Here is a 13,679-nt window from a genome sequence, read left to right as displayed (position 1 = left end):
ACTCAGAATGGCAATGTGGTCCAGTGGAAAGAATACTGGAGCAAGATTTGAGATCTAGGTTCTAGTCTCAACCCCACCATTAAGCAAGCTGAGTGCCTTGAACAAGTCACTAAAATGTCTTTGGACCCCCAGTTTCTCACCTGTAAAATGAGTAAAATGGCTTAGATCATCTTTTAGTCTGTGCTCTGGGGTGCTCAGAGTGAGTATTGTTTTCACAAGTGCCAGGTCATTGAGGATTTGTCTGAGTAGGAGCCAGTCACCTTGTCATGTTGAACTTGTGTTTTCAAGTTTGAAGGGCAGCTGACAGGAGGGGCTACTTAATCTTGGTGATCCAAGAAGAGATTTTCAGAAAGGATTAACCTTTCTGGTAGGGGGTTGGATTGGGCGACCTCTGAGATATTTGCAAGCTTACATATCCTAAGATTCTAGGATTTTATGATTTTATAAAATGGAAGGAAATGAGCCCATCTGGGAAATAAAGGACGCCTTTAGGAAGATACTAATAGCCCAGAAGTGATCAGAGAGTAAGGAAAGGGAGAGGGGATTGAGCAGCTTTGGAAAAGAAGGAACCCCAAGCCCACAGCCACAACTAGAACAACAAGTCACAAACTACAAGAGTAAACACATGAGAAATGACTTTTAATGTCTGACTTTACCCCCCCTAAAGTGCCAACGTTCAGTGAAGTACAGGGAAGGACTGGACAGCGATTGGCTGAGACCGCTGAGAGGTACAAAGTTAAATCACAAAACAAAACGCCACCGGTTTCCTCTGACTCACACTCATACTCTCCCCACCGGGGTGCCCATGCACACACACACACACATACATGCACACCACATACATAGACATTGTATATCTACTGTTATATACATATGTATATATATAGAAATATAGATAGCGCGACTCGTTTCATATATGCTTATATTGTAGCTGTCACCTAGCATTTCCACAGCAGCTGAACATTGGGCTGCGTGTATTCCTTTTCACCTGCTCTGGGCCTAGATCTTCCTTGTAATTGGAAACAAGTCTGGCACCCGTGCACCCGCCAGAAAAGCAATTATCCTTTGCTCACTGCTCCCCTTCCTTCAATTTCCCCTTGGGAACCTGTGTCTATTGAGTGTTGAACTTCTTTGTTCCCATATGTCTTCCCCAGGGCAGGAAACCAGGTGTGGGGTCTGCCAATGAATTATGGAGCAGGATGAGGGGGGATGTTAAGGATGGTCCCTTAGAACTGATTTGGTCCAAGGGGCATATTTTTTTTGAAGCCAGCTTGGCCATTGGCCATGTTGGCAGCTACCTCGCAGCCCCCATTGCTGTCCAGCCCTCGGTGTGCCTCGTGTTCCGCTAGGAACTTGAGGGTGAAGAGGTGGCCAGTGTCTCGGTGACGCCCTGGTGGCTCTGGATGGGGTGGGCTCAGGAAGGTGCCAGAGCTCTTCCATTCTGAGAAAGTGTACATCTCCATCTGCGGGTGGGTGACCTTGCTCAGGTACCCAGGGCTGGGGGTGGCTGAGTTGAGGGTCCTCTGGCTACCACTGAGGCAGCTCCCACTGTCATCTAGCGAGTCCTTGCGAGAATGTTCGAAGGAGCCTCGATTCCAGGCTCGGTAGTTGTAGTGCCACCAGCCTAGCCGATTCCGCCGATGACACTGGCATCTGAGGATGCGGAGGAAGGCGCGCTTGAATTCCTTGCTGGAGCAGGGATAGATAATGGGGTTGATGCAGCTGTTGAAGTAGCCAAGCCAGAAGACCACTTTGAAGACAGTGTCTGGGGGCTTCAGAGTAGCAAACAGGGACCCTGCAGGGCAGAGAGACAAGGGTAGAAAAGTAATAGTTCATCAGTACCCTTTGCTATAACTCTTCACTGAATGTCATCACTTGTCATTGCAGCTCTCATAAATGTTTTCAATTCAGTGATTCATACAAGTGGCAGTATTCTGGCAGACTACTTTTCTCTGTAAGGGCGGACTTAGAATGTCAGTACCCAAGGGCAGACAGGGACTGTACCCTGTAATAGCACTCAGAATGGTAATGTGATCATTGACTTTTGGAACTTAAAGGGAACTTAGGGCTCATTCTGGTCCAACCCTGTCCCCATCTTACAGATGAGAAGACTGAGACCCAAAGAGGGGCCCAAAATGTTTGCCCAAAGTTGTACTGAAAGTTCATGGTAGTGACTCATGTGGAAATGTTTTGCATGATTACACATATATAACTTAGATTGAATTGCTTGTGTTCTTAAGGGGAGGTGGGGAAAGAGGGAGGAAGAGAATTTGGAGCACAGAGTTTTAAAAATGAACATTAAATTGTTTTTACATGGAATTGGGGGAAAATAGAATTCTAAATAAACAAAAAAAGAAAGCACAGCCATGGGTATTTATGAATTATAGCATGAGATGGATACCCCATACTCCCTGAGAACTACATCTATAACCTAGAGGCCAGGAGCTGGCTCACTCTATGACCTCAGATAGCTCTTTATAGTGGAGAATGGGAGAATAACTCCATTGCTTGCCAACATTTTTATTATATTGTCACAGTCCAACCACAAGCACTGAATAACCTTCTTTCTTTCTTTAAGTGGCATTTTGTAATTATATTTGTAAAGATATGGAATGCTTTGTTAGATCATTTCCAAGGTATTTACATTTTGTAAATATTTGAGTGGTACTTCCTTTTCTATTATTATGTCCATGATATATTATATATCTATATAGAAATTTTACTGATTGTGTAGCTTTATTTTGTACCCTGCAACATTATTGATACAATTGTCTCAATTAACTTCTTTTCTAGCATTCTAGGATTTAAAAAAAATAACACATCATGTCACCAGTAAATGTTATATCTTCTTTGCATATCTTTATGCATCTAATTTATTTCTTTTGTCTTATTGGTAGCATTTCTAGAACTATGTCAAATAAAAGTAGGAAAAGGATTCATTTTTGCTTTACTCCTATATTTGGGGGGTAGATTCTAGTGTTTCCATATTTCATGTAATGCTAGCAGTGACTTTAGATAATTTTATCTTATTAAAAAGATCCTTCTATATCTACATTTTGTAGATTTTTTAAAGCATATTATACTTTTTAAAGACTTCTGGAACTATTGTTCTAAATTCACAGTCTAACATTTAAAAATAAATTTAATTATGTTTGTTGTTTTTTAAAAAAAGAAAAGAAAGCTCATGGCAGACCTGAGGCCATAGCTGACTTTCTGCCTCCCAATCCAGTGTTCTCTCTTTCTTTTTTAAAGTTCTGTTGAGATATCACAGTTATTTCTGATATTTCTGGGATAATCTCATAGTGATCCTTCCTTTTTAATAGAGGAAAACATTTAAAGAAAACCATTTGACCCAGGGACCTCACCTGACAGCATATGCGACATTCATAGATTATGAGCTAGATGAGATCTTAGAAGTCATCTAGTCCAACACTTTAATTTTATAGATAAAGAATTGAATTGACCTTTCAGAGATGTCAAATTATGTGCCTGAGGTTGTAAACTATTAAGTATCTATTATTCCTTCATTTATATTTGACTTTTGAATACACCACATGATTTTTTTCCTACAGCAAATTTACCTTCTTATTTTCACGTGGCTTGAATTATGGATAGAACACACACATGATAACTTTGAACATCTTGGGGGCAGGATTTGAACTCAGGTCACATGACTCTGAATCTAGGTTTCCTTCATTTACTAGATGGATTTGCAATGATTTTTCTTTTCCTTCAAGAATATTCATCTTCTTAATTACACATAGATCATTTGAAAATGAGTTCAAGGACAACTAGGTGTCTCAGTGGATAGAGTACCATCCCTGGAATCAGGAAGACCTGAGTTTAAATCCAGCCTTAGCCTCTTACTAGTTGTGAGGTACTGGGTACTTTGGGCACTTAACCCAAATTGCCTCAAAAGAAAGGAAGAAAGAAAATGAGTTCAAGTCTATGGGCTCACTAAAGCCAAGCAATATGATAGGGAGGGAGGGACTAGGTAGAAAAGTCTCTAAGTGAGGTACAATTCCTTCCTGATTTTGGGTAGAGAACCCTAAAATGAGAGGATTGAACCTTGAGACCGAAACATCGACAGTATGAGCCTTGCCTATAATTGTTGTTGTTGTTTGTTCTTTGTTCCCGAAGAGGACCATGATATTGGGGTGATGTCATGACTTGCTGCCCATAATAGCTTTTTGATAAATGTTTTAATTGAATTGAGTAGCACTGAATTCCTCCACTGATTCCCAGTCTTACCACAGAGGGGCAGTGTCAGCTTCTATCTCAGTTGGGTAAGAGACCGAGTCAGCAATAGCCTCCCAGGGCCTGGCCAGGGCCTGGCCAGGGAGGGATAAGATTCCAAACATATTTCCGGACCTCCCTCCTTCCCCCTACAACAGAATAGTAGTAGACAGGAGCAGGGGCCCCATCATGCTATGCATACCTTGTTCTAGTGGTCAGCACAAGGACTTAGTTAATTAGGGAAATAATTGGCATTTGGTCCACGCAGGATAAGGAAACCTGCTAATATCCCATTCTTTTGGGGAGAGGGGTGTTTCTGAGCCCCACAATGTGCTTGTCACAGAGGCTTGCAGAAGCCAAGAGAGAACAAATCAGTGCTTCTGCTGCCTGGTGGGTAGCAGGGTCATGTGGAAACAGACTGGGGCTGAGAGTCAGGCTATCTGGATTCTATTCTTGGTTATATCACTAACTCATGGGGTGAATTTGCAGAAGTCACTTGGCCTCTCATTCTCTTAGTTTCTTTATTTATGAAAAGGTTTATACAATTTATTTTCAAAAGTGAGTACAGAATGAAATAACTGAAAAGTTGAAGGTAGTATCCACAAAGGAAGTACTTATTATTTCTTTCTTGTTTTGGGAGAGAGAGAAGGTGGGGAGCAGATGTTTGAATAAGACCATGCACATCCCTTGAATATGCCTATAACCTTCTAAGTTTCACTCTGGAGAGATTATAAAGAACAAGGATGAAAGGATATTACTGTAACAATTTCAACATATTGAAAAGGTTCTCTTCTCCCCCCCCTCCTTTTTTTTTTCTCCTTTTGATCCAAATCTGCAATTTCATTGGTATGGGGAACTCAGTGAGAAAACTCCTACCAGTACAGGTAGGCAACTTCTGTTTATAGTCTTAGAGTATCTGAGAGGTTGCCCAGGGTCATACAATTAATATGTGTCAGAAGGACTTCAACTCAAATCTTGCTGACTTTTGGGGGCAGCTTACACTATGTCACACTCCTTTTATTGGAATAGGGAATGACCTCTTTCATTCAATCTGCCTATGATGATGAAGACTCCATCCATTATGTGGTTCCAGACCTTTGGGAGTTTCTGTTGCAGAGGCTTTCAAATAGATTTGGCTATTCATTAGAGCTGGGTGTTTATAGAGTCACAGAGAAGACTTGATTGAATTGATGCAGAAGGAAGTAAGAAAAACTAGGAGAACAATAAACATAATGAGTTCGATAATGTAAACAAAGATAAACTAAATGATAATGGATTTCAAATTATATACAATAACCAATCTTGGTTCCAGAGGACCAATGATGAAACCCAGTTCCTTCCTCTCAGTACAGAGTTTGATTCTGTGTGGAATTTTACATATTTCATCATAATCTTTTTGCTGTTTTTGTTGATTTTACTTAATTGTTTTTCTTTGTTATAAAGGAAGGTTCAATGAAGGAGGGGGATTTATTAAAAAAATGACCATGGTATATAAAACACATAGAATCAGCACATCTAGAAAGGGAGAGAGCAAACCTTGAACTAGGATTGTATATGTGTGTGTGTGTGTGTGTGTGTGTGTGTGTGTGTAGATTGCTACAAACTCCATGTGTGATCTTATATAAGTCATTTAAATTCTTTTGTGTCATTCATCAATGGGAATGTTTATGTTCTGTAGGCAGGGTTGTGTAATAAAAAGAATGATGAATTTGGAACCACAAGATTTGAATTCAAATCTTGACTTTGCTACATCCAAATGGTATAACCTTCTACAAATCACTGTTGTACAGGAAATAGAATGAGAGGAGAATGAGAGGAATTCTACCTCTTCTGCTTAGTACCTGTGTTTCCTTAAGCAAATCACTATACTGCTCTGAGCCTCTGTTTTCTCACCTGAAAAAGATGGTATTTGAACTAGATCACCCCTAAGGTTCCTTCCAACTCTAAATCATGATCTCAAGTCACAATCTCTTGGGGCCTCAATTTCTTCTTCAGTTAAACAAGCGTTGGATGGGACGGCCTCTGAGGACCCTTTTAGCTCTTGATCTGCTCTTATAAACTTAGACAATCTCTTTTTTTTGTTTGTTTGTTTTTGGTGAGGCAATTGGGGTTAAGTGACTTGCCCAGGGTCACATAGCTAGTGTCAAGTGTCTGAGGTTGGATTTGAACTCAGGTTCTCCTCACTCCAGGGCCCGTGCTCTATCCACTGTGCCACCTAGCTGCCCCCTTAGACAATCTCTTAACTCCTCTGAGACTTTGTTTCCTCATCTGTAAAATGGGAGAGTTGGACCTCATGGCTTTTAAAGTCCCTTCTAGCTGTAGGTCTTGTGATTCTTCCTAGGGTCATGATGAGATTCATGGGATAAAGTGAAATGTTTATGGAAGTGAGTGCTTTGGGAGCAGAGAGTCCATGGAAACTCATACTCATCAACAACAATACAATAGCACTGCTATTGTTACTACAACTACCATTTGTATTACTATTACTACTAGAACTATTACTACTACAACTATAACTACTACTGGTAGTATTACAACTACTCTTACTACTACTTACTACTCCTGCCAGGTAGGAAGCTATGTACCTGGAGCTTACTATGATTACTACTACTACTACTACTACTACTATGATTACTACTGCTACTACTGCTACTGCTACTACTACTACTACTACTACTACTACTACTACTACTACTACTACTACCATCAGCAGCAGCAACACTACTATTATCTTTACCACTGCCACTACTACTACTTCTACCACTACTGCTACTACTGCTGTTGCTATTGCTATTACAGTCAGGTAGGGAGATATGTGCCTGGACTTTACTATGATGAATGATGAGTTAGTAATAGCAGATGTCAGTTTGACATTGTATATAGTAAGACAGATAGGTTGCCATAGAGTGAGAGCAGGGTGGTAAAATGTTTGAGTGGTAGGTAAGTAGAGTAGAAGCCCCTTATAGATAAGGATTTGGCTACAGCCAACTGCTAGTCCTGTCTTCTTTATAAAGTCCATTGGATATAGAACTTCCTGCCAGGTATTTACTCAATTCTTGGGAAAATGACAAGAGTAATTGAAAGTGTTGTTTAAAAAGTCAACCATGCCTGATCCAAAAGCATGGGAAAAACTCTGAACTCAGAGTCAGAAGACATAGGTTTGAATTTTTGCTCTGCCACTTACTATAGTTGTGTTATGATTTGACCTTTCTGAGCTTAAATTTCCTCATCTGTAAAATGGGGAAAATGATAACTGCCCCTATCTATATCACAGGGCTGTTAGGAAGATCAGATGAGTGAAAAGGTCTGTGGTTTGGAAAACCCTGCATAAATGGAAATTATGATTCCTGCTTTTTTGACTTGACCTTTTGTTGGTTCAGGCTGCCCCAAAGAGTCATATTAATATTTTGTTCAGGCTTCTGGGAAGATGAAGGTGTGCCTCTAGGCTTGCAGCTTTCTAATGAATGTATTCCTATTGTAGGCTCTCAGGATGCTTCAAGGTAGGCATCAGCAAACTAGACCAAGGGCCATCATCAGTGAGCAAAGAATGGTTTTTACAGTTTGAAATACAATAAAACTTTACTAAAAATGTAAAAACCTAGGGGCAGTACAAAAACAGGTGGGCAGAACTTGGCTTGAAGGCAGTAGTTTGCCAATCTCTGCTCTAAGGTTATCCTTGTTCTAGGGCAAGGCTTATTAAACTTTTTCCACTCAGGACCCCTTTTCATTTGAGAAATTTTTGTGTGGCCCCAGGTATATAGGTATATAAAATAGGTATACTGTTTTATTTAAATTATGGGGGTCACCAACTGTTTTTTTGTGGTGACCAAATTGTGTTTTGCTAAATTATTAGGGAGCTGGATATGGTTTTCTAAAATATTGCTACTGATATATATTAATTATTATTTATATGATAATGGCTATTGTACCAATTTAGGCAGTAAGTATTTATTATTAAAGTATATTAAATATTAGAAGAGTATTGACCACGTGGCAGTTAACACAAGCCGAAAAAACCCCAGCACCATATTTCTGAGAGAGAGAGAGAGAGAGAGAGAGAGAGAGAGAGAGATTGCATGTTCTAACAGCCTACCCTCTCCTAGCTGGGGAGTGCTCACCAACCAACAATGGGTCCAGACAGGGCTTCTTAAACGTCTTCCACTCAGGACCTCTTTTCACCTGAGAAATTTTTATGTGGCCCCAGGTGTATAGGTATATAAAATAGGTATACAAATCAAACATTTACTGCCATTTTTTTTCACAACCTCCACATTCAGTTGTGCAGCCCCATATTTTCTTACCCATAGAAGAAATAGTTGACCACCTATATACCGTAATTACTGGATTTCTGGGAATGTTTTTCTTCTCTACTTTTTTCTTCTTAAACACTAGCTCAGTATTTACCCCTTTCCCTTCATCCCCTCTTCCTAACTAAATCCTTAAAAACTTTTTTCCAATGGTGATTTAATTGTTTTTTAATCTATCAGGGCCTCAGTTTCCTCCTCTGTCAAATGAATGGATTGGATTAGATGATCTCTAAGGTCCCTTCTACCTCATTTATTCTGTGATTCTATAAAACTCTGTTTTATTATTCAAAAAAGAAATTAAAGGAAAAATAAGAGGTTGGGGTGGGGTTTTTTTGAGTCTGAGAAAGTAGGGCTTATAGCACATGCTCCTTTTTCCCAGGAAGCAGATGAACAAGTTAGTACTGGTTCAGGACTAGGGATGGATCTTTGGATGAAAGCCTCCATTAAGAAACATGCCATGATTATATTCTTTAGTATTTGGCTGAGGGGAGGGAGAGAAAGGAATCAGTAAAGTACCAATGATAAGGTACCTTTTGTTATTATCCTGTCTTATCTCTTTCATCCTTCCTTTCAGTGTTACATTAATTTTCCCCTCTTCTTTCTGACTCACCCATTTGTTCCCTCATTTCACTGCTAGTGCACTGATCTAAAGCTTTTCTTGTAACCAAACAACTGGCTTTTGAAATTGCATCAGATTGCTTGGGTGACAGCCTGGAATGGTTATTCTTACTTCCCTCTGTTTACCTAAATTCTAGCCACCCTTCAGGGTACAACTCAAATCTCTTCTCTTCCATGAGACCTTCTTTGAACACCTCAGCCTGCAATGAAATTTCTCTCTTTAAATTCTTATAACATTTAATGTCTGTCCTACTCATCTGGCAATACAACCTTGTATTGTTATCTTTTTCTCTCTCTTATTTCTTTCCATTTCTGTGAGGTATCATGTTATCTCTCTATCTCTATCTCTATCTCTATCTCTATCTCTATCTCTATCTCTATCTCTATCTCTATCTCTATCTCTATCTCTATCTCTATCTCTATCTATCTATCTATCTATCTATCTATCTATCTATCTATCTATCTATCTATCATCTATCTATATCAGGAGGAGTACTGAGGACAAGGCTTGAATTCCAATTCCACTACTTTTTAAAGTGATTTTGTAATCTTAGGCAAATTACTCATCTTCTCTGGTGAGAAGTTTACTTAGACTACCTACCTCACAGGGTTCTTATGACAATCAAACACACACACATATATGTATACACACATATACATAGACACATTATTATTAGATAAGATAGATAGTATCATCTTGGAAAGAAGGGACACAGAGAAGTTGAGGGACTTGTTCAAATTCATCCAGGTACCCAGTAGCAAATTGTTCACTTCCAGAGTAGTGACTTCTCTTTGGGTATTTGTGGTACAGTGGAAAGAACTAGAACTGGTGCAGGAGGTGCTAAGTTCTCATCCTGTATAATCTAAGGTCTCAACTCTCATGTGTAAAATGAAAGCATGGGGTTAAGTGGCCTCTGAGGTATCATCCAGCTCTAAAGCCATGATCCTATGAAATGCTTATTCAACATCACTATGGTGAGAATGGAACTTAGCACTCAATCCTTATGCTATGCTCAAAGAACTGCTTTGTACAATGGAAATTTTGGAATCAGAGGACATAGGCTCAGCTTCCATCTCTGTTACCTATTTACAAATATTTAACTTTAGTTGAGTATTTAATTCCTACCTATGTAACCCTGAACAAGTCATTTAACTTCTCTTTCCTTCAGTTCCCACTCTATGATCCCATGAAGATGTGGAAGAAAGTGCATATTCCATATAAGCTAATGCCTTGTTTCCTCCTTCTTCACCAATTTAGCTTTATAAGTGAACCTGCCAATTCCAAGCAAAAATGAAGTTTAAGAAAGTGGGGTAGATTCTGCAGGGGAATGAAAGAAGTTAAATTAAGAAAAGGAATTCTTGGATGTTGGCTTTGGATAAAATGGCAGTTCTGGCTAGCAAAGTTAAGTATCACCACCTCATGAAAATCTGTACAGGAGAGCGTCAAGGGACAAGGGATGTTTAGCTCATAAATTCTTCCTTGATGTACAAATGGTGAAGCCAAGAGCTAAATTCAGAAGGGGAAAGGAAGGGCATCATTTTCATAGGACAGGGAAACAAAATAAAACAAAACATGAGCTCAATAGAGAGGAGAGAGCCAGGCAGTAAAAGAGCAAAAAGACTCTGATTCTGAAAAAAGATGATTTCTTTATGCCTCATTTTGGGTGTAAAGTGAAAGACAGATGGATAGACAAGGAGGCCAGAGGGGTCTCTAGTTACTCTTCAGGAAGAGTGGTACATTGTTTGCCTGGCATTCAGGGCAATCTGGCAGCCCTAGCCTGCCCATCTTCTGGAGCTCAGTTCTGTTCTTGGTCATGTACAAGGGCATATCACTCAAGAATGCTTCTCTTCCTGTTCTCCCTGCCTCTTTCTGCTGTGATATTCCATCCTCAATCCGAAATATGTCACTGAGACTCAGTGGTTTATTATGAAAAACAGATATATTACTGTCAGGGGCAAGTGTTAAGGAAAAAAAAGAAATAATCCATCCACCTGTTCAGAGATAGCTTTTGGAACACACAAAATTGTGTATCCTTTATCTCTCCTCTTTCTCTGCCTATTTCAAACTTCCTGCTTCAGTCTGGAGGGGACGACACCAGTATTTTTGAGCCATAACCGAATGGGATCCAAGAAAGATAATGAAGAACACTTATTTGTAAAGAATTACATTTTCCAGAAGACCCTCCATCCTTTCAATCATGCTTTCTAAAAGACCCAATTAGAGAAAGCACCAACACTGGTCTATTCACCTGTAATCCAAATTCTCAGTGGTTTTGGTGAAAGGGTGGCAGGATATCTGGATATGTTCATTTTAATCTCTGCAAGTTAAACCAGATTTCAGGTATATCCTCTAGCATGCTAGAGCATTCTATTCCCACCATTTCCATCAATTCATTCATTCATTCATGCATTCACTCATTCATTCATTCATTCATTCACACCTTCACACACTTCATTCATCTGAGTACTTATGGGAAAAGGTGTTGGGAATAAAAAGAAGAATGCAGCATGTAGTTTCTGCTCTCAAAAAGCTCATTGTCTGAGTACACAAACATTAGAAAGATCTGTGATTTCAGGATGTAGGGAACCGCTGGTGTGGAATTGCCCCACCAAAGCAAATCAAATTCATTGATGTCTTAATAGTGAAGTCTTATGAAGTTTCCAGAATCACACTTAGTGACTTGCCCAGGGTCATACAGCTAGTAAGTGTCAGAGGCAAAATTTGAACCCAGATTCTCCTAATTCCAAGTCTGGCCCTACCAATATATCACAATGATTCTATTGGTTTTTTTGTTTGTTTTGTTTCATTTTGTTTCTTTAACATTTTATTTTCCCTCAATTATACTTCTATTATTTTCTAAAAAAAGATATAGATACACCTCCCCTCCCCATACTATGAGATACAATGTAAAATGCAATTGGAAATACAAAATGCTTTGCTAGTTCAAAGGAGAAATCATTCTTGTCTGCAGGAATCAGAGAAGGCTTCATGACGAAGAGAGCACTGAAATAGTGTAGACTGACCGTCATGCAGTAGAATCGTTAACAGAAGATTCCAGCTAAGGCAGGAGCTTGGAAAGTGGATTACTATTCTGTCTTGTTTTGTTCTGGTTATTTTAGCAATCATCAGGCATGGTCCAGGAAGTAAATGGGTCAGAGGCCTTATAAGGAGCTGGAAAGGACCTTAGCCATTATTTAATCCATCCTCTTCATTTTACAGATGAGGAAATTGAGGTTTGCATTTATCCAAGGCCAGGTGGTAAACGTCAAAACCAGGATTTAAACCTAGATCTTCTGACTCAATCTAGGGTAAGGCCCATCCAAGAATGGTGAGGCATTTTTCAGCTAATGAAAATTGGTCGACAAACTGGACCCCAACTTTAATTGCTATAAACTGATGGGAAGATATAACACTGCTTACTAATTAGCAAATAGCAATGTAATTAATCAAATCAGTCCCTGGATGCTACATGGTTGAAGATCACGGGTACAGTTGGAACTCTGAAGACATTACAGTAGGCTAGCGACAAGGAAAAGCTCACACAGATATTAATGTGGTTAATCTAGAATGCTTCATTAATTGCTGGTTCTCCTTCTTAATAATGTATCTGATGATACTATTTATGTTCCATACTCTGTCTCATGACCACATTCTTTTGTTCAGAGGTTTAAATTGTACCCATTCATTTCTCTCTTGAATTTACAGTTAGCATTAAACTCCCCCTGGCCTCTTGAATGGAAACAAATTTATGCCTAGATTTCCAATTTAATTACTAAACAGCCTCACTCTTATTTTTAAGCTCAATATGTCGCCAAGAAAAAAAGAACCTGTAGAAGAAAAAGTTGCCCATTTTATCTTTTTTTTTTTTTTGCAGGGCAATGGGGGTTAAGTGACTTGCCCAGGGTCACACAGCTAGTAAGTGTCAAGTGTCTGAGGCCGGATTTGAACTCAGGTACTCCTGAATCCAGGGCCGGTGCTTTATCCACTGCGCCACCTAGCCGCCCCAATAGATAAAGTGAGTTTTTTTTTGGTTTTTTTTTTTTGTGTGAGGCAATTGGGGTTAAGTGACTTGCCCAGGGTCACATAGCTAGTAAGTGTTAAGTGTCTGAGGCCGGATTTGAACTCAGGTACTCCTGACTCCAGGGCCGGTGCTCTATCCACTGTACCATCTAGCTGCCCCAAAAGTTGCCTATTTTAGCCAAGCATTTAACTTTCTCTACCTAGACAATATAACATAGTGGAAGGAGTATGGGATTTGGATTCAGAAGAATGTTACTGTGAACAAGTCACTAAATCTCCACTTCATCATCTATAAAATGGGTATAATAATATTTGTGCTATTTCAGAAAGTTGTTCTCTGCTATTGTTACTAGAACAAGGAAGATATGTCCTTGGCTAGTGACGAAACCATGTTTTTTTTGAGACTATATCACCAGAATTTTGTGGGAGAGTTCAGCTGGTGATGATGTCACCCAAGAAGCTGTGCATGAAGGGCTAGCAGGTGAGATTGGAAATGC

The 13,679-nt window shown here is 39.5% G+C and overlaps 1 protein-coding gene across 1 annotated transcript in view; it reads right to left on the bottom strand.

Moving 5' to 3' along the window:
- Positions 1 to 622: 622 nt before the first annotated feature.
- ADRA1B (adrenoceptor alpha 1B) overlaps positions 623 to 13,679 on the bottom strand; it is a 110,811-nt gene continuing 97,754 nt past the window's right edge. Inside the window, exon 4 of the mRNA XM_043985850.1 lies at positions 623 to 1,795. Within this exon, the coding sequence (XP_043841785.1) occupies positions 1,227 to 1,795 (569 nt within the window). The 3' untranslated portion in view covers positions 623 to 1,226. The remainder of the gene's footprint in view (positions 1,796 to 13,679) is intronic.

This window comes from Dromiciops gliroides, chromosome 2 (genome assembly GCF_019393635.1).
Source record: "Dromiciops gliroides isolate mDroGli1 chromosome 2, mDroGli1.pri, whole genome shotgun sequence".
Classification (NCBI taxonomy): Eukaryota; Metazoa; Chordata; class Mammalia; order Microbiotheria; family Microbiotheriidae; genus Dromiciops; species Dromiciops gliroides.
This window is presented reverse-complemented; position numbering and strand designations above follow the sequence as displayed.